Source organism: Ips typographus, linkage group LG2 (genome assembly GCF_016097725.1).
Source record: "Ips typographus isolate SLU linkage group LG2, UJ_Ityp_2.0, whole genome shotgun sequence".
NCBI lineage: Eukaryota > Metazoa > Arthropoda > Insecta > Coleoptera > Curculionidae > Ips > Ips typographus.
In genome coordinates this window covers 2,169,316-2,192,037 of record NC_138423.1, presented here as the reverse complement: position 1 = coordinate 2,192,037, position 22,722 = coordinate 2,169,316, and the positions used below count along the sequence as shown (strand labels likewise).

The 22,722-nt window shown below is 34.3% G+C and overlaps 1 protein-coding gene across 8 annotated transcripts in view; it reads right to left on the bottom strand.

Moving 5' to 3' along the window:
• Nucleotides 1–949: 949 nt before the first annotated feature.
• Nucleotides 950–22,722, bottom strand: part of hth (Meis homeobox homothorax) — a 318,454-nt gene continuing 296,681 nt past the window's right edge. For 4 of the 8 annotated variants that reach the window (XM_081974306.1, XM_081974307.1, XM_081974309.1 and 1 more), the window contains 3 exons: nucleotides 15,051–15,109; nucleotides 9,601–9,765; nucleotides 950–4,407 (listed from right to left, as the gene is read on the bottom strand). In XM_081974306.1, the coding sequence (XP_081830432.1) occupies nucleotides 9,602–9,765; nucleotides 15,051–15,109 (223 nt within the window). In that variant the 3' untranslated portion in view covers nucleotides 950–4,407; nucleotide 9,601. Of the gene's footprint in view, nucleotides 4,408–9,600; nucleotides 9,766–15,050; nucleotides 15,110–22,722 lie in introns of those variants that run through there. The other 4 variants (XR_014177312.1, XR_014177314.1, XM_081974308.1 and 1 more) reach the window with 3 other exon arrangements.

The window sequence follows — 22,722 nt, the reverse complement described above, 5'->3', positions numbered from 1 at the left end:
GTATCTAAGCTACAGTGCTTATAGCTAAAATTCTCAAAGCATAGCATGCCGATGCTAGCCTGGCGCTCAATACGTCGACATGATAACTGTACGTCAGGCCAGCATCTACCTGCAGCCCCAATAGTTTGGTATTATTACTTATAGGTACAGTGTTAGTCTTGAGAGTTATGCTTTCTGGAAGTTCCACCAAATTATTACTCGTTTTGAAAATGATACACTGGGTTTTATCCATATTTACAGTAAGATGGTTCTGACTAAACCACCTCTCTATGTGCTCGAAATGGTATATCCAAAGTTCTTCAAGAGAAACAAATGTTTTTGCGTGCATTACCAAATTGGTATCATCAGCATAACTGACCAGGCGACCGTTCTGGAACACACACACATTTACTGGAAGACCGTTAAGAAATATTGTGAATAAAAGTGGACCTAGAATGCTACCCTGCGGTACTACGCGAGTGATACATAATTTGCTAGATTTGACTTGCTCTTGGTGAGTATACAACTTAACACTTTGCGTTCTATGCATCAAACATGATTCTAGCCAAGAATAAGCAGCACCTCCTATTCCGTATTTTTTCAGCTTTTCTAGAATATTGCTGTGGGTTCAAGCTATCAAAAGCCTTTGAGAGGTCTAGAAAAAGTCCACAGACCTTCTCGCCCCTCTCCAAAGCCTCCATTGTAGGGAAGGAAATCCAGCAAAAAAGAGATGCTCGAGTGAAGGAGTAACATTTTAAAAGAGTTACAGCGACTATTCAGGTATATGACAGGAAGAAGGCCACGATAGACCGGGACTGATGGAGGAAAATCTTTAACGCCGCCAAGACCCATCAAGAGTTGTAGTGCTACCGATAGAGAGAGAGAGAGAGAAATAAACTTTTTGAGTGTCACTGACAAATTGGTACACAATTCAAGGGGATTGGGTAATGTAAATAAAACACTAACTATATAAGTACACAAGATGTAGCATTTAATGCTCACGTTCCAAAAAAAAAACACTATACAGAGGAGACAGCGTTACCAAATAAATTTTGAGGTATCTCGTCCTAAAGTTGTTTATAATATTTTATATAATATATTTTTATGAAAAAGCAGAACACAATAAAGTTTCCTCTCATACATTACTAATAACATAGAGGTACGATAGTCTCTCATTGATCTGTATTGATTTATTCTTTTTTCGTATACATTAGATAAGGCGATAATGATTCATGATGGTAATCACTTAAAACGAACAGCCAACATTCTATTGGAGGTAAATCGTATATACAATTAAAATACATAAACGGTATGCCGGGTAAGTCGTGGGAGGCTCTGGCATAGAGCGTTAGTATACTTAGTAGCCTATCCATAAATACTTAATACAATATGTACAATACACCAGAGTATATTTAATCAAAAACTATATCTCTGAGTCTAGTGTAAACTGGTATACATAACAAAACCCTCGTCTTGCCCAGCAACTTAACAAAGGTAACGCATATTAAAACAATAATAAAATGACATAATTTACATTATTATTAGTAGTAAAGCCAGTTCTATCCGAGTCTACTCTTTGACCAGCGGTTAGGTATGTGACAAATTTATAATTAATTATATTTAGAATAACCTACAGCATCACTAAATTCGTATACGTTGTAAACATGGCAAAGAGTTGGAGACGGATATAACATCATTCATGTCAAATATGTAGTCTTAATCGGTTAGAAAGACTTATAAAAAAGCCAGTTTACAAATGTTCGTTCATTACTGGAAGGTTGTGTGATTTTTCCAAAAAAAAAACAAAATTACGTATACTTTTAGTCATTTAGAGACACTCTGTGAGTAATATTCGTATTGGCGTGACAAAGCTTGCTTAGTATACATATGATTTGCATGTGATATGCAGATGTCGGAAGACAATCTAGTCAATAAATTGGATGAGATCATTTTTGACGAGACATAAAATCAAGTTTGCAACACTGCAAATACTTGATTATTGCTCGTTTGTGAAGAATGCCAAATCTACATGTATACCTGATTATTGAACTAAACTGAATTGGTAAAATAAAGCAAACAAGACGATGCCTTTGAACTTAAAACCTTTTGTCAGACTGGTGATATTAGTTTATTGTTCACATCGAATCACCGCATGTCCCTGTTAATTAGCTTTTACGTATACTATCCTACATTGTTCTAGATAGAGTATCTCAATGGGGTATAATTTTTTCACAGATTTTTGTGGATATTATACTAGGTTTGCGAAAACAATACAAACTTTGCCTCGATATAGGATCAATTTACGTATATCGTGTACGAATAGGATATAAAACGTTCCATATCACTCTCCCCTCATCTTTGAAAATATGCAGTACATACTCAACATAACATAAACGTACAAAAGTAGTTTTTTTTGTTTGCAAGCGTTTCCATAACAATTACACACTAATCAATGCTGTGAGACCTTCACTAGACGAGAATGTAAGCAAACTGCCAGTCGAATTTTTCCGAACAAATGAAACATGGTAAAACAATGGTGGAACCAAGTTTTTAGACAATTTTAAGAAAGTGTACAAAGCATAAAGGAACAAGGATGATAACAAATACAAAATGTTGTCGAGCTTATCATTTCTTTCCTTTTGGTGCGTCACATTTATAGCACTTACTTTGAAATTGTGTGCACACCATGTACAACATTATTTAATTGCAAACATAACAAAAGAAACTTGTATTTTAGTACTCAATTAAGTTGTTTTGTGAAGTTTCTAACATTTTCTGCTTGGGTATTGTTATGTAATGTCAGTATTATACAGAGTGAGCAAGGTTTGACAATAAACACAATGCATAACTTGTGAAAATTGCAATAATGGCTAAATAAGGTTGCCTGGATGGAACCCTTTTTTTCTGGTCTAAAAAATCGTTTTTAAACCAGTTGAGTTATTATAGCTTTAATCCTGTATATTCCAAATAAACACAGTTTAATTGGAATATACAGAATGACCCAAAAAAATGTGATAGTATAAGGTTATGCTGTTGTTTATGGACAATTTAAAACAATAATTTACAAGTACAGCTGTTGTGCACTGTAATATTGATTGGTAAAATCGTCAAAATAAAAATCATTACCTCTTAGGTTCTGAAAACAGAAATAACTAATTTTTCTTAAATGCACGATTTAAGAAAAATAAATAAACAGCGTTTCCGAGTATATTATAAAAAATTATAGCAGTGTGTAAAGTTTGTCAAATATTAGATTACTTTATTAGAAGTAGGATTCACTTATTGTAAAATCAGTTGCATTGACAACCAATATAAAACTTCAATATTTTCGAATTAAACCAAAAAACGTCATTACATTCTTATCGCTGGCAGAAATAATAATAAAAAAAACTGTTTACGCATTTAACTCAAAAATACAGTCAGTATTTTCTTACATTTCTGACACTAATAATGACTCTTTTTAGTTTAATAATGAAAATTAAATATTAATTAAAAATTACAAAATAAAGTTTCCTAGTGAAGAAAGGAGTAAAGGAGTGAGGTACTTAAAAAACAACCTGTATAAAGTATATCATTATTTGTTCTTCGTGACTACCTGAATCTGATTACTGGGTCGTCAAATGTGCAAAAATACTCATATATCAAAGTTAATATGCCTTCTTGTCAATCACTCTGTATAAATACGACTTAAGTTGTGCAAATTGACCTTTAAGGGTCAGATTTATCAAATCGAGTTAACTGAAACTTGGGCGACTGTATGCAAAGATAACCCTCATTTTAACTATTTTTTATCATCATTATTGCTTCAGAGTCTTGTGTGTACAAAACTTTTAATCTTAAGCTAATTTTTCCTCTCCTTGGTTAACTTAAATTCGTTTAACAAATCTCTGTTCTTGATGAAACTGTGGCTTATTTAACCGAGTACTAAAATACGTTTCATATAAACATAACAAATACATGAGGGTGTTCGGTTTTCTTTTCCAAATTTATTCGGATGCGTTAGTATTTAGTACGACGGCTGATCGTTTACTAAACGAAAAAGGGGCGGGAAATGATTTCAGGACTAGGACGAGGGCGTCAAGGAAAACACAACAAATAACCTAACCTATAATATGATACCACATCACTTTTAGAAGGTTTTGCCTATAACATTTTGCGTAACTTCGGTGGGTAGCAAACGAACGTTATACAATATTCGGATTGGAGGAACCTCTTCGGGGCGCCCCCACGCCTTACCAAAAAAATTTCTATATACAGTAGTTCAGCAGTCAGCACAATTAGTTTAATACTTTTGTACAAGTTTGTTTTTTTTTTCCGTTATTATCTAGACACTGGGGCACTACATTTACACTTTGTACAAATATAATCACATTTACGAGTTGCATATTTTTATGTCCATTGCCGCGGTGACAAGAGGGTGAAGGGAACCTGAAAAGAAAAAATCGGTTTTAGTTGATGAATTTTTCTAACTAATGCTGAAGCACACACTTTAAACTTTAGAGCAAACAGCAGTGACGACATTGTTTGGCAATTTATTATCATTTTTGTCTGTATTATAAAAATGTTATTATTTCTATGGTATTTTACAATAGGTAGGTACCAGAAGTAGAATGGCACCGTAAAAATTAAGTAAACTTGCGAAATGTTTTCTTTACTAACTTCTAAATATGTATACAGGGTGATAGGTAAAATCCCGCAATCTTTTATTAAAAATCCGTAAATTGCACTTTATATTTATGTTGCAACATCGTAGAAAACATTTTGCAAAGTGTCTTGTCCGCACTGGTCTGGTGCCCATCGTGCGTACAAGACTTACTTTGCACACTTGTTAGGAAAACTACTGATTTAAGTTAAATACAGTGTGTGAAAAAAGTTATGGCGTTTTAACAAAGTATAAGATATACCACAAGTGGCGCCCTCCAAATTTTACATGAATCAAATTTTAATTATTTACTCTATCAAAATGCTCAGCCTAATTTTGAAGCAATCCGCTAGCAAAAAGATAAAACTAAATTGCATAAGTCAAAATATTTAATGACGGTAGAATAATCAGTCAAAAAACGGTAGATCAAAACAAATTTCAATTTATATTATTATACAGAGTGTTTTTTAATAGTTCAAAAATTTTAATCATTGGTTCTTGCTATAAATAATATAAAAACCGTACTTAAAAAATACAGATTTTTCATTTTTTTAAAATAATAATTGTTAGATCACGTGGTTTTAAAGGATAATTTGTTTAAACAGTCACGTGACCATTGTCAAAATCATACATCTCAAAAACACTATTTATATCCAATACTAAAAGAAAACGTTTCTAAACCCTCATTTCTGCAACTTTAGAGCATAGTTTAACAGTTTTGATGCTAGCGACAGTTGTCACGTGATTTTAGAACACTATTTAGCTAGAGGGTCACGTGATAATTTTCTAATTTTCAAAATAACTGTCATAATTTTCAAAAACACGTTTTATGTCAAATAATGCAAGAAAACGTTTCTAAACCCTGATTTTGGCAACTTTAGAGCATAGTTTGACAGTTTTGACGTTAGTGACTTGTCACGTGATTGTAGAACACTATTTAGCTGTAATTGAGCGTGATAATTGTCAAAATAACTGTCATAATTCTCATAAACATGTTTTATATCAAATACTACAAGAAAACATTTCTAAATCCTGATTTTTGCAACTAGAACATGGTTTGACGTTATTAACAGTTGTCACGTGATTCCAGAAGACTATTTAGCTAGACTATGAAGTGACAATTGTCAAAATAACTGTTAAATCTCAGAAAATCGCCTTGTTTCGAAAATTGTGTTAAAATGTAATTCTTGCAAATTCTAGTAAAATTTTGACAATTCTGACAATAGTGACAGACATCACGTGGTTTTAAAGAATAATTTGGAGTAACAAAATGACTGTTTTAAGCGCATTTTTAGAATCCTTATTAATTTTCCTATTCAATAAATTGAAAAAGTATATCAAACATTTCACAACCAACATAATGGTAATAACGTAATTAGAAACGGTAGATTATATACAAAAAACGGGAGAACGGTAGAAGAACTACAAAAACGGTATATATACCGTTTTAACGGTAGACCTGGCAACATTGGATCTGATCTGATTGCTGATTGGTTAAAAATGGTAAGGTTTTGTTTTTTGTTTATCAATCCCAATCCTCTGACCGGTTTCGCCGTATTACGGCTCATCAGAGAGCCTATAGGGCTTGATAACCAAAGAACAAAACCTGCATTCCAGTATAGTCAACTGGATGCCAGAAATGATAGTTGTTGTGCAACATCTAATGACATCTGTACTCAACTCTATGAGTTAGAAAGTACAGATGGCGTTCCCGGTGTTCAAACGTATATCGATTCTGCCAATTCACATTAGAAACGTTATGGGACTTTATAAGGAATGATTGTGTATGTGAAGTATATTGAGTTGAATAAACATTTTCTGTACTAATTTGGTTAAAAACCGCAATGATGCAGGTATCATGGAATGAATCAAAAAGAATCGCGGAAATAGAAGTTCGAATAATCAATATTAAACAAAATCAATGTGGAATGATGGTTACCTTTAGCACCTTCTATATCTTCTCTTTGGCAGATTTTCTTTTCACATCCTTGGCTTTTTAGTTTACTATATCTCTCAGCATATACAAAATGTATATGCAAAACTATGGTCTTTTCTATAGTATTATATTAGTTTCATCTCTGATTTCTTCCTGGACGACTGAAGAAACTTTCTGATACTTCATCCAGTCTTTTTACCACCTACCATAAGCTTTTTGCTTCTTTATGTCTCTTCAATCTCTCACCGGGTTTTGCTACATTCCCACTAGTTTGCTATCTTTGATCTTCAAGGAATTTACCAGATTCTGATTAGAATCTTAAAAAAAAATTCTGCATATCGGGGTTCTTCTGCTCAGACTTGGAGGTATGGTTATTACTTGACGGTCCTTTTGATGATGTTCATACGCAAAGACGTTTCTAGACCGTTGGCTGTCTTCTTTCAAATGCTAAACTGCTGCCATCATTATGCATAAAAACAAAAAATGTGTAATGTTTTTTGTAAATAGTATAAACTGTTCACTGAAAAGACAAACACCAACATTTTTGGTCGGTTTAACCGCCGTGTATCTCAGAAATGCCAAATTTAATCCACTCCACACAAAAACGTTTTTTTACAAATATACTTACAGGACGAAGATAAATGCTTATTGGAAACCAGGGCATTTGGTAACAAATTGTTTTAGAACATTCGTTCTTAAGTCACACAGGTACGAAAAAATAATCCGAGATAATTTTTGCTATCTTTGGTATTCCTATGGTTTTGTATGTAATAGTTCTCTTTTTACTGGTGAATTTCAAAACTTTTTTCTACAACTGATTTTTCCTAATGGTTTAATTCTTGGGACATGTTAGGTAGTTTTTACATTACTGATTTGCTGAGTCAGATTTGTTGAGTACTGATTAGTTGGTAGGTAAAAATTACCAACAATACCATTAAATAACTTAAGAGTGAATGTCCTAAAGTTATCTGTCAACTACCAAATTCACTACACTAAAACAAATTTTCACTGCATTTTTCTTAACCCTGTACATCTATAAAAAGTCACATTTGATCGGGTACATTTGGCATTTTGAAGCTTTTGCTATTACGATGTTCTCAGTGGACAGTTTATTAAAAAAGAAATATTCTTACTAAACATCAAAATACAAGTCAATTGTTTTGTAGGCTTGCCTAACATTAGGGACATAAAAAATACGTACCTATATTATATTAGACATATAAGGAAATAAAAAAAAAACATTCACAAATTTAGTTTTTTAATCAAATATTAATTATTATGTACAAATTTAACTTGGGAGTGAGTCAATAAGATATGGAGATTCCTTGTCCTTTGAATAAAAAATAAACAAAATAGCATCTTTTCAGTAGAAATGAAGAAGTTTAAAGCAATTGAGAATCTGTATCAAACTCGATACATCGGGTTAAAACGTTCTTCGACGTCTTCCGATCTCCAGATGGTCCCTGTTCATCCACAGGGGTTCTTCTAATTCTTTTTCTCGAAATTGTGTAATGATGCCCTCTCTCCAGCTTTTTCTGGGTCTCCCTCTTTTCCTTCTCCCCTGTGGTGTCCAGTTAAAGGATTTGCTTGGGTAGCCTTTCTTCTCCCATCCTCTGGACGTGTCCATACCATTTGAGTTGCGCCACGTGTATGTCCTCTTCTATTGTATGTTTGACATTCATAATTTCTTACACACAGGTACACTTACATTCCCAGGTATTTACATTTGTGGAAGGGTTTTATTATCTGTTGTGTATCTTCGAAGATAAAGTCTTGTTGTGGTCCGAGTATGCACATATATTCGGTTTTATTTACGTTTACTTCAAGATCCCATTTGGTGCATTCTTCAACTAATTTCCGGGTCATATACTTCAGGTCTTCGTAGACCTGGGGCAAAATTACTTGATCGTCTGCAAAGCTCAAAGTATATCTGTATCTTTAGAGTGGGGAGGGTCAGTGTAGACCGACAGCACTTAGGCCACATGTGACTCATTGTACATCCTTCCGAGTTGTCCTCCTAGGTCACCGTCCATCCTGCCTTTCCTAGGAAGGTGGACAGGTCACTAGGGGACATCTCTTTTATGTCGGCAGGTGTAGGCCAAGACTCACTGAACACACACTCTCTTATTTTTCTAGTGTTATCGGTGATATTATGTCCCTTTTGTTATCTTGTCTTAGCGACTTCAGTAGTCTCCAACTCTGAGTGTTTCTAGTGCCTCCCAAGAAGGGATTTATTCTCGAACAATTCCTTCTCTCGATCAAACTCGATAGTAGGTATATTTGATTAGCATGACTGGTACCAAAATCACTCACAAATGGCCCCAACCTTCTTTCAGCTTTTGGTGAAGAGTTACTGAAGAAAGGGTTTTCTGGTCTCTTACTTCATCTAATCATCTCTTTTAATTATCTTCGTAAAATATGATTTTCCAACTGAAAATCTTCCTAGTTTTCAGTTGGTTTAGCAAAATTGTCTACCAACTCAGTAAATTTCAGTCTTCTAGTGTAAAATCCTCCAGTTTTTAGTTCAGTGGATGGTAAGTAGTTGAGTGGACTGTCTTGGTTTCATTGTTCGATTATTGAAATCAGCTTCAAAGTAAAACACACTCACACACAAACGACCACGTCAGACTTCTGGTACTAATTTCAGTTAAAGCTAAAATTTGATCTACATTGTAGCTGTATAGCATACTGTATATCTTTCGACGATAATTAATAAACAGACTGGATTTAACTTGGAAACTTGCATTTTATTATCTCTTGTAATACATAAAACACCATAGTCAGACTAAAAATAATAGTAAAGTTTCAGGCCAACCAACAACCCTAACGTCAAAAACTAAACTTATATTAAACATACAACAACTGTGAAAGAAAAAAACTAAACTCAAACTTTAAGAATACTGGAACTAGATTACGAATTTCAACAATTTGTTAAGTCATACGTCAAATACAAAATAAATACAATTGTTTCGTCACTACCATTTGCTCTCTGGATTGTTCTTTATACAGAATTGTGTTTATTTACTGTTTACTGTGTCCTTACCTCACAGATGGTGGCCGTAGTATTCCGCAGGATAATGCGCGTACTGATTGTGAAATGCTGGGTCACCAGGTGGTCGATGCATCATTTGCTGTTCGCCCATCATGTAACCCATCGCCGTGCCGTCGGGACTGTAAGCACCACTAGGTCCTGCATGGGGAGAAAAAACTATTAGTGGTGTTAGGGCGCTGTCCTATAGCCGGGTACTTGAAATGCTACACCCATATGCAAATAATACTACAAATTCCCTTTTAGTGTTTAAAAAAAAAAAAATTGTCAAATCCTGAGCCCGGATAGAAAGTGCTTCTTTGCCCGTTTGGTATCGATTTTAATGTTTTTCTGTTCCTGCTGAAGACAGGCAAAGAGAAATGGAGGAAGCCATTGACCCTTGCGAGCCAATCCATCACGCGCCGCATACAATCGGCCACCCTTACATCCAGCTAGGGAGAGGAATTTGATAGAATTTCGTTCCCAAAAAGCCTCTTGCTGGATGGATTTAGCTAATTTAGCTTGCGCACATATATTACGCTTTCGGTTTTAATACATCACCTAATGAATTTAGTAGGAAATCCCTGATTTAACCCCCCAAAAAAAAATAATGAAATGTATGGTGGATGTTGAAAAAAATTGGTAAATTGGCACCACATATAGTTTTAATTTTGTTTATATGGTAGTTGTTTAGGACAAATACATAATATGTCAAATTGATTGATACCGCAAGACTTTGAAACAACAAAAATAAATCCAATATTACCCATTGGGTTTGAATTAAGATCCAACATGGAAAAACTCCAAAATATAACTTTATTAGTTAATTGGAACTTTGATAACTTTGGCTATACCGGGTGATCCAATAAGACAGGAGGTCCGCTAAATGTAAAAAACTATAGAAATATTTCGAATTATTTTCATGTATTTAGTTTACTATAAAAGTAAACCAAAATTATAAAGTTCTAACCCACAAACTTACCTATACAGAGTAGCACAATATTTAATGACTGAAGCAACTAAAGTGACTAAAGACCGCAAAGCAGATCTAGGTTTATAAACTTTAAAATCAGATAAAAGACAATACAAAAAGGGTGGTTTTAGGAGAAAGAACAAAATGGACTTAATAAAAAAAAATAGTATAAAAGAGGTAAATAAAAAATATGAGAATAAAGCAAATAGAAACCAAACGATCTTAAAAGAAAAATAACAGTCGAAAACAGGAAAAACCACATTTGCAAGGTGGTTAAGAAAAAAAAAACAAAAGTCAAAAAGTTAGCACAAAAAAGAATGCAACAATGTATTAGAAATAAGCAAGAAAAAGAAGGAGTAAAGTAAGAACAGAAAAATGTATGGCAAAAAAATTAAGTGACTGAAACAAGAAAAAATAAGATAGAGGAAGAAAAATAACAAAAAGAAGGAAGTCAAAGAGGTAGTAGAAGAAAATTGAAGTGAAGCAGGAGTAGAGGAAAAACGAATGAGAAAATTGACAAACAAGGAGAGAAGGGCAAAAGAAAACAACCAAAAGTAGATGGGAAGAAGAGAAAAGATAATGAATAGCCAAAACGAATAAGAGAAGCAGAAAGAAAAGTTTTTTTTCGAATAATACAAAATTTACAAAAATTTATAGAAAAACTAACACTGTTAGTAATTGTTGTTTTAGACTAATATTACTGTTGCGTCAACCAGTCATCTCTCTTATTTGATCACTCTGTAACTTTATACCTTTTTTCTTAATAAAGTAAAGCAAAACGGCATTGAAAAACTGGATTTTGAGAATTCTCATCTCCGATTCCATCTAGTTGGTGAAAAATGTTTTTTACGCATGCAAAGTAACGCTTTCAATGCCGCTCTTATTAATTAAATTTTATAAAAAATTTAAATGGCAGTGCCATGTAACAAACACTGATATGATACCGGGTAATTTAAAAACGTTGTTTTTCCCATTCATTTAGTTGTTGAACGCCCGTAAGTCATATTTCTTAATTAATCGTATTCTAAAGTGGCATTGATCGGGCCCGGTCCGATTTATCTCACTTTTATAATGAATCGTGGTTTCCGTTAAAGCTTAACGTTGTTTTATGCATTTTTTCCGAAAGATATGGGCCGATCCCGTACCCGCAATCGAGCCGATATGAATTGTAAGTAAAAAGTCTTGTATATGTGCCGTTATCGTAGGGTAAGGCCAAGCCCCAGTCAAACCGGGTATACGGCTTCAGATATTTTTGTTTTCATTTTTTTTTAAACTTGGACCATTATTTATAATGCATTTTACAAATTATTACAGTTACGACTTGTGTAATTGATATGCACAATTAACAACAATTACTTTGGACTACCAAAAAATGCCACGCTATTAATTACCACTGATTAGTAATTCAATTAATATTTGCATTGGTAATACGAGTTATTATAGTCAATTTGCTGCAGACTTGTAATGAGTTTATGAATAAAAATAGTCGCATAATCTCACTGTACCGAGTGAGAAAGAAATTAAGAAAGGACGTTGACTGATTTTTTCTTCTTCTTTATCTTGTTAATAGAAATTTATCTTTACCTATCTTCTTTCAATACCTCTCTCACAATTTTGTTCAAACTTTCATCTTTTTCTTTAACAGTTCAGGACAAAGATCGCTCAAACGTGTTGTAAAATGTAGCACAAATTTTCTAATATCTTTAACGAGAAATTTGGCCTGAAATACAGCAGTGCATGAGTACAACCGTTATTGGAAGTTGTCGATTTCTTTCGTTTTTGTCAATCATAAAAATAAATTTTAAGTTTCCAAGTAAAGGTTTAGAGTTTGCTAGTCAATTTTCAGTCTACAAGTGTGTGAATTCATGCAAAACCAATAAAAACCAATTACAAATGCCAATTTTAAGCCTCACAGGTCAATTTCCTAAATTTGTTTCCTAAGTCAGTCCTGGAATGATGAAATCGAAGTCAAACAACGCGAGAAGAAACTTTAAAGTCAAATTTTAGATTTTTCACTCAATTTTGAAAGCAGATGATTTGCAATATGTTTGAAAGTCATGACAAGTAACTTCAAAGAGAAATTGTAGTCTTCAAGTAAGTTCAAGTCTTCATTTTAAGTTGCCAAACCAATTTTCAAGGCAGACGACTTAAAATTCACCTGAAATCATGAAATAAGGCAAATTTTAAATGCTCAGTTCAATTTTTGGTGGTCAATTTCCATGCTACAAGTGTGAAAACCATAAAAATTGATTCCTAGGGAAATCCAAATAAACTTTCCAAGTAAATTCTTAAGGTTTCAAAGGCAACCTCAAATGTTGGAATGAAACTCAAAAAAATTCAAAAGTAACGAAAAAGTCATATTTTAGGTCTTCCAGTCAATTTGACTTGCAATCAGTCTTAAAATACCTGAAAATGTACTTTAAAGCATATTTGAAACCTTCAAATAAGTTTCTGGTAGACTTGACAATTTTCGAACCGAAAATGTACAAATAACTGACTTGGAAAACGAAGTTTAGGTCTTCAATTCTATTTTTCATGGTTTCATACGCTCTTTTTTTGATTTTCAACATAATTTACCATTTTTAGGAAAGATTTTACAGCTACTTGACTCTTATAACCGATAGTAGGCTATTTCAAACATGAAAATGTCGCACAAAAGTCACATTTTAGCCCTTCATATCAATTAACAACAGTACGTTTGAAAATCCTGAAAAGTAACTTCAAAGACAAATTGTAAGTCTTCAAGTAAATTTTCAGGGTTTTGCAATCCAAATCAATTTTCTAGGCAGACCACTTACAATTAGTATGAAATTCATGAAATATGACACATTTTATGTGTTTAAGTAAATTTTCGGCAACTTTCAATCCTCAAATGTTGAAACTAAACTCAAAAAAATTAAAAAGTGACCAAAAAGTCATATTTTAGGTTAGGTTAGGCACAAACAGGAAAATTGACTTTAAAAGCATATTTGAAGCCTTCAAATAAGTTTCTGGTAGACTTGACAATTTTCGAACCGAAAATGTACAAATAACTGACTTGGAAAACGAAGTTTAAGTCTTCAATTCTATTTTTCATGGTTTCATACGCTCATTTTTTGATTTTCAACATAATTTACCATTTTTGGGAAATATTTTACAGCTACTAACTTGACTCTTATGACCGATAGTAGGCTCTTTCAAACATGAAAATGTCGCACAAAAGTCACATTTTAGCCCTTCATATCAATTAACAACAGTACGTTTGAAAATCCTGAAAAGTAACTTCAAAGACAAATTGTAAGTCTTCAAGTAAATTTTCAGGGTTTTTTTAGGATTTTAGGTATCCAAATCAATTTTCTAGGCAGACCACTTACAATTAGTATGAAATTTATGAAATATGACAAATTTTATGTGTTTAAGTAAATTTTCGGCAACTTTCAATCCTCAAATGTTGAAACTAAACTCAAAAAAGTTAAAAAGTGACCAAAAAGTCATATTTTAGGTTAGGTTAGGCACAAACAGGAAAATTGACTTTAAAAGCATATTTGAAGCCTTCAAATAACTTTCTGGCATACTTAACAATTTGTGAACCAAAAATGTGCAGATCGAATTTTAAGACTACAATTCTATATGCAAGGTTTCAACACGAAAAAAATCATTTTTAGAAGCTGGGGATCAAGTCAAAACACTTTAAAAACAATGTTGCTAGGAAAAAGCAAATTTTGTGTGTTAGAATTTGCTTGAAAATAATGATAAATGACTTCAAGTGCACTTTTTCATTTCACAGTCATCTTTCAAGCAACAAATGTGTGAATGGGACATAAAATACTCAAAATTGACTTGGAATAAAGTCTCCATGTGTATTTGAAGTTTTTAGTGTGGGAATTCAAGTAGAAACTCTGAAAAACGACTTTATTTTAAGTCTTTTTAAGTCAATTCTGCCCTGCTAGAAACCGTTTCATTTAGCAGAAGCCTCTACAATTGCTATGCCTGTGACCTATGCAGAAGTTGCTTTGATATCTTAAAACCTTTGAAAACCCTCCAGGAAACTGTTGACAGTGACAAATTCTAGCTTCTAGAAATATTATTATAAAGTCACCTGGAAGCACTAAAAACCTTTTTAAAGTGTCAGAAGCGTCTTAAAACTATGTCCTAATCAGGATTTTCTCAGCTATATAAACCTAGCATACTATAATGGTTTTTAATTGTGACGCCATTCCAATTTGGTTTGAATTTTCGTATAGGTAATGTAAGTTATATAATTTGCTGGCATTTATCTTCCTAAAGTAAGTTTTATTAATATTAGACAGGTTAGTACGACAAGTTTTGCAGATATAGACGGACGTCCTTCGTTAGTGGCTCATCCGGTAAGTGGTAACATCGAGCAGTAATAATTTAGTGCTAACACCAGAACCAAAAAAGACTTAATTCAATAATAACTGATTTAAAGGCCGTAAATCAATCGTCAATGTAATGATAGAGGACCCAAATGGCAATTTTCTCATTAACTTACCTGCTCGATTCGACTGGTCGATCATGGGTTGTACTATTCTCCGCCGTGCATTAATAAACCTGAAACAAAAACAAACGTTTTATTATTGTCAGAAACAAGTAACAAAGAACCTACTGAATGGGAAACAAAAGGGGGCGAAGTTAAAAAGGAAAGCGTATTCGGAATTAGAAAACATCCAACTAAGAAATAAGTAGACTTGTGGGGTAAAGGTAATTCGTTCTGTCACCGTTATAAAAGTTTACGAGCCGAAAGTTGGTTACTATGGTTAATATAACCAGAATAAGACAAATTTAATAAGTACAAAAATAGTTTTGTATGGTTAATGTCAATATTGTTCTGTTTGTGAGGAGGCAAAGAACTGCCTTCCATTGGTTCACTGCTGACGTTACTATGTGTGAATGTAATTTATTAGACTTTCTTTGTTCAGGTAATTTAGTGATCTATTTATTGATTTATGGATAATTTTAATTTACGCACACTATGATAGGACAATCTTTAGGTTATACGAGGGCGAAAAAAAGTGTGGAATATTTACACGGCGTTCCCCTACTTTATAAATATATTTAGTTGGTGTTACATGTACGGCACGCACGAAATATCGGAAACGCGTCCAATCGCGCGGTAGAAAACCCAATCATTTCCGGTGTCAGAACGCATTAGCGGCGCCGTTATTTTGACGATCGGTGACAGGCCAACCGACGCCATGTCGATGCTGCCGCTGCCCTTATCTCCCTTTTATACATTTTACACTTTTTAGAGACGCGCTTCCTTGTCAGCTGTTTTAAATATAAACTGCGTTTCGCTTCGCATTATAATATTGACTTTATCCGCCGCCAAACCGTCTCTGCTTCCAATCCGGAAACGGCCCATCCAGACTTAGTTCGCCCTTCAACATGTTTATTGCTACCGCTACCAGACAATTTTTACACGCAAAAAAAAGAAACATTTTATTATCTAATGGGGAGGTATCATACACTTCACAGATATTCGATAAAATATGGCATAAAGGACAACTACAAACTAACCCAGTTCTTTGCACAATTGCTGAACTCATCTCTGTTGGAGATTTAGAATAAAAAGGATGAGTGCAGCTGTGGAGTGTATTGGGACCAATTCTGTACCTGCTGTACACTTGTGATATTGGAACATGACACCATAGTAACCTTTGCTGATGATACTACCCTTGATGCAGAAGCAGCAACAAGCTTGCGAACTACAGTCACCAGAACATCACCATCCAGATTAGACAAACGAGTTTTGCTGTTGAAATTCGTATATGGAAGGAAACTTCCCTCACAATTAACACCAAACTCACACATATTCTTCCCATAGCAGCTTATGCAGCAAAGATGTGGACAATGAAATACGCAAACCGTCGCAGAATTGACGCTCTAGAAACGTGGTGCTATAGAAGAATGCTCCGAATTCTATGAACACCAACTCCGAATCAAAACCACATTGTTATGTCAACCAGCTGTATTTAAAATACTTTGGACACACTGCCACGATATCAGAGGCAATGGAGAAGCTGATCAAAGAGGACGTTCACCGTCGTGGTGGGTAGACCAAATGAAGAATCTGATAGGAGAAAGCCTGAAAAATCCAATACACCACGTCCAAGATAGAGATTTCTGGTAGAGATTACTACATGATGCCACCACACTCCTCCCAGGAGTTTATGGACGACGAACGAACGAGATTAGAAAATGGTGGATAAGTATACATTGAGTTGTTAGGTTGGCATAACTTTCTCTCAGGTTTGATGTTAGAATATATTAATTTTCCTGTTGTTAGGGTTTCACTGTCGTGTCAGATAGTAAATTGTGTGTTAATGTATCACACAACCAAACATTTTCTAATTTGACTTTCTTGCCTTTGCTTGTCTCCAATAAAAGTGTCTTTCCCTTGTTTAGCTACTTTTTGATGATTTTCTGGTTTACTAATATTGACTATCAGAAACTATCCATTTCCTTCGTAGCAAGATGATTAGTGGCTCCACTGTCTACTATAAAATTAACTGCAGACATTTCATGTAGATTTACTTCAGGGATTGACTCAACTGATGTCATAAAAACAAATTCATCTTCTGCACCATAACACCCACATATTTCTTTGTTGTTCTTCTCTTTTGCGCTTGAGACACTCTTGGTTCTTCTTATTACAGTAACATCAATTAAACGGCAACTTCTATGGAGGAGGTCTTCTACTTTCTGCTTCAAAAACTTGTTGAGAAACATTAGCTTCTCCTCTACCTTTCCTTTCCCTTACTTCTTCCATAAATAGTTTACTCTTGACAAAATCTATTGTAACTGCATTTGTATTCTGACGAAATAGAATGTCAGTTGCTGTGATCACAAGCTGAGTGAACACTTTCACAGTCACTCAATTGTCCATCACATTTTTGATCTGTTCGACTAGGAAATCATTCAATACTTGCATAGCAATGCACTGTTTCTTGTATACACCACTCAAGGTATCTAAAATTTCCTAGAGGTTTGTTTTTGACTTAACCAAGTCCCAAACATTGTCAGCAAGATACTGAACTATTAGATGTCTAACTTTCAAGTATTTTTCCCTGAATCTTGCTAACCTGACTTTATCTTGTGTTAAGACATCTAGCACATTGTAATATTGTAGTAGAAGCTTTAACCGGAATTCCCAATTGGAAAATCCATTTCTGTCAATAGTTTGACAGTAGTTTAACACAGGATTTAGAAGAAGAAGTTCTACCACTTTTATAGCAATTCTGGACTGATAACCTATTTGCAGAGCAGTGGAGAGAAATTACTGGTTACTCAAACACACTGTATTTTAGAATAATAATGTTAGAACCAACTTTTAACTCGTTTTGCTGAACATTACAAAATTAACCTCAACTTCTACAACAGTAAGTTAAGTCATTTCTCATCAATGACACTTTACATTCAGATATATTCAGGTATTTCTACACATTGTCGACGCACCTTGGTTTTGTAGAAACAGAGAACTTCACAGAAACTTGGGTGTGGCGAGAAGACATGAACAACCACTTCTGCAGCACGTCAACGTGAAATCTATCCAACTCCTGGGCCCTAACTCTTGAAAGCAGGGAGTAGAATTGTCGAGAGAAGTGTTGATAGAATGTGACACAACTGGTTGGCAAATGATAACTCCCTTCTCTCCTTTCAAGAATCTAGGCCCTGGGTAACACTAACCTGACCAGACGACTGAAAAGAATCTAACCCTCCGAGATAGCTTATAGTGTATGTGGTATTGAATACACAGTGAATCCCCAAAGTGTCAATTTTGTGTTAGATCTTAAGGACTACTTTTAGGGTGACCCGGGGTTGCCTAATTGGTCCATAACTATTTTGCTATTCTATCGATTCACCAACCACTAGGTCACCCTGTCTGTATAACCAAATTTCTAATCAACTCAATAGTTGTGTGAATTGTATCTTTTAAAATGTGTAGCTTTATGAATACCAAGGCCAAAATGCAGAAATCTGCAGCTACAGCAACTTATTTGAAAAAGTAACTAGGATACAACTACAAACTACCCAAATTGTAGCTAAGTGGCATTATTTGTAAGAACAACCTATTCCCTTAAAATGCTTCTTTTTTAATATATTTTCGTTTTATTAGATTAAAACTGCCTAATTTATGTCCTGTATACATTTACAACAAAAATAAAACCTATATTTGACAATACACCTAACATTATTCCAGGAGTTGGAGGTATGATTACTAGAATTCTAGAAAGTGATTTGTATTGCAAAATATATAAAAAACTGGACAAATTAGTGTTTAAGAAATTTTCAATCTAGTCAAAGATAACAGAATTCTTATTTTGGGCCCATCTGAAAAATCATAATATCTAAACATGTTTTCTGCAAGTCCTTGGGGATGATTATTATAGGTTAGGTCTAATTGGGATATCCAGATAGATTAGGGTGCGTTTAGCAATTCGAAGGGCAATACTATTTCCTAAAACCTGAAGAAATTGGGAACGGCTTTCGGTAATACCGGTTATTGCCTGCTTGACTACGATTTCTATGCTCGTCTCGGTCGGACCTAAATAAAGCAGCGATCTTTGGTGCGGTCAGCATGACATTCGGATGATTTGTTCGATACGTGATATTCGGAATTACTTTTAGGAAAAGCGTGAAGGGGGGGGGGTGGTGGAAAGGGCAAGGGACAGGGAATAACCCCCTGGTGGTAATTATGTCGTTAGCGAATGGTCGTATTTGGAAAAAGAACTGCAACAGCTGGAATCGCGCCGCTTGGGTCAACCCGTGGACTTCATAGTTCGCGTCAGCTTGCGACCCCGACCCGTTTATACGCTGAAAGATATTAAACCGGGAATTTATTGCAATCCCCCCGTTCCCGTTTTCCCGTATAGACCGGCTACAAGATCTGAAATCCACGGTTAGACTTTCTTTATTCCCCGCAATATGTGTGTCTCTTGCCTAGCGAAACAATGAGTCAAACTGCGCCGTTATCCAGGAAGAACCCTTCTTTAATTCCTGTTCAGGATGCGTACATAACTTGTCACTCCCGCTACGAGAAGATTAATGTTCCAGAAGCAAATTGTGTAGAAAAATATCGCCCCGTACTCTGCCCGTCTTTTTTTCGCCGTTATTAAACCCTACAAATCTTCTCAACCGTCGCCTTATTTTGACGACGTGCGTATTCAAAAATTTTTAGGTTTATACCATTTATGTAGAAAATAAGTATCAAACTATGAAATAATATCCGAAGAAGACCAAAATGAATTGAAGAAGTATTCCATGTTATCAAAGAGGTTGAATCAATGCCTTAAAATAGTGATTTGTGTTTGTAGATGTCCAAAAACTAGTCACACTAGAATTTAGTGAGTAGTTGATATTTTCAGCCAAATTTCTACTTAGCACCATGGATATGTAGTTAGTTAATAAACTGGTAAACTGGAAAAAAAGCATATTGATATAGCTGAATCAAGTTTTCTTCTTTAGTCATTATTTGACTAATCGCAACAATTTTCGGTTCAAGTTTAGTGGATATACAGAGTGATCCAGAAATGAGTAACTATTTATTCGGTTGACTTGCAGTTTTCGATAATCACTAATTAAACGTAGTAAAAGTTTGGTAAGAGGAGTTTCTTTTGAAAAAGTTCAATTTGACACCCTCTATGTCAATAAAGAATGCGTTTGTCCGTCATCTGTTTATATGAAATTTTGAAAGATAAGTAGCACTGTCACAGTTTGAACAGCTGTATCTTTGTTATTGATGTTTTTGACAATTTTGAAACGTTTTGACAGCTGCCAAACTTAACAGGTCTGATAAGGTGAGAGGTAGTTTTGACTGGCAAGAGATATTTTCTTAATTTTTCAGTGGTTTTTCTCAAATTACTTTCCGAGAAAATTGTTGTTCGATACAAGAAGAAGAAGAAGAAAATTAGAAAAATTGTAAAATTTTTAGGTTTTCAGTAGCATTTAAAGACCTCTGGCACATTCAAAATAGTTCTAGAAGCACCTTTTAAAAGGATTTCAATAGCATTTACTCGTAGAGGTCTATGAAACTTTCAAAATAGTCTTAAAGATCTCTGGAAATTTAAAACAGTTATGGGAAAGTTCAAGACACTTGTAAAACCCTCTGAGACTTTTAAGAAGGTTCTCAGTAGCATTTGGAGGCGTCCGGAAATTCAAAAGAGTTATAGAAAGATCAAGACACTGTATAGGACTTTTTAGAAGATTCTCAGTAGTATATAGAGATCTCTGGCACGTTCAAAAAGGTCCTAGAGGCCTCTGACACTTTAAAAGTTCTAGGAAGGTTTAAGACAGTTGTAAAAGGCTCTGGCACTTGTTAAAAACTTTTTAATAGCATTTAAAGGTCTATGAAACTTTGAAAATGGTCATAGAATCTTATGGCAATTTAAAACAGTTACGGAAAGGTTTAAGACAATATAGAGGACTTTTTCGAAGGTTTTGAGTAGCATATAGAGCTCTGGCACTTTAAAAGTTCTAGGAAGGTTTAAGACAGTTGTAAAGGGCTCTGGCACTTGTTAAAAGGCTTTCAATAGCATTTAAAGGTGTATTGAATTTTGAAAATAATCCTAGAAACTTATGGCAATTTAAAACAGTTACAAAAAGGTTTAAGACACTATAGAGGACTTTTTAGCAGGTTCTCAGTAGCATTTCGAGATCTCTGGCACGTTCAAAAAGGTCCTAGAGGCCTCTGACACTTTAAAAGTTCTAGGAAGGTTTAAGACAGTTGTAAAAGGCTCTGGCACTTGTTAAAAACTTTTTAATAGCATTTAAAGGTCTATGAAACTTTGAAAATGGTCATAGAATCTTATGGCAATTTAAAACAGTTACGGAAAGGTTTAAGACAATATAGAGGACTTTTTCGAAGGTTTTGAGTAGCATATAGAGCTCTGGCACTTTAAAAGTTCTAGGAAGGTTTAAGACAGTTGTAAAGGGCTCTGGCACTTGTTAAAAGGCTTTCAATAGCATTTAAAGGTGTATTGAATTTTGAAAATAATCCTAGAAACTTATGGCAATTTAAAACAGTTACAAAAAGGTTTAAGACACTATAGAGGACTTTTTAGCAGGTTCTCAGTAGCATTTCGAGATCTCTGGCACGTTCAAAAAGGTCCTAGAGGCCTCTGACACTTTAAAAGTTCTAGGAAGGTTTAAGACAGTTGTAAAAGGCTCTGGCACTTGTTAAAAACTTTTTAATAGCATTTAAAGGTCTATGAAACTTTGAAAATGGTCATAGAATCTTATGGCAATTTAAAACAGTTACGGAAAGGTTTAAGACAATATAGAGGACTTTTTCGAAGGTTTTGAGTAGCATATAGAGCTCTGGCACTTTAAAAGTTCTAGGAAGGTTTAAGACAGTTGTAAAGGGCTCTGGCACTTGTTAAAAGGTTTTTAATAGCATTTCAAGTCTATCAAACTTTCAAAATGATCCTAGAAGCATACGGCATTTTAAAACAGTTACGGAATGGTTTAAGACACTATACATAACTCTTTAGAAGGTTTTGAGTAGCATATAGAAGTCTGGCACTTTAGAGGTTCTAGGAAGGTTCAAAACAGTTGTAAAAGGCTCTGACACTTGTTAAAAGGTTTTTAATAGCATTTAGAAGTCTATGGAACTTTGAAACTGGTCATAGAAACTTATGGCAATTTAAAACAGTTACGGAAAGGTAGACAAGACACTATAGAGGACTTTTTAGAACGTTTTGAGTAGCATATAGAATTCTCTGGCAAGTTCTAGGAAGGTTTAAGACAGTTGTAAAGGGCTCTGGCACTTGTTAAAAGGCTTTCAATAGCATTTAAAGGTGTATTGAATTTTGAAAATAATCCTAGAAACTTATGGCAATTTAAAACAGTTACAAAAAGGTTTAAGACACTATAGAGGACTTTTTAGCAGGTTCTCAGTAGCATTTCGAGATCTCTGGCACGTTCAAAAAGGTCCTAGAGGCCTCTGACACTTTAAAAGTTCTAGGAAGGTTTAAGACAGTTGTAAAAGGCTCTGGCACTTGTTAAAAACTTTTTAATAGCATTTAAAGGTCTATGAAACTTTGAAAATGGTCATAGAATCTTATGGCAATTTAAAACAGTTACGGAAAGGTTTAAGACAATATAGAGGACTTTTTCGAAGGTTTTGAGTAGCATATAGAGCTCTGGCACTTTAAAAGTTCTAGGAA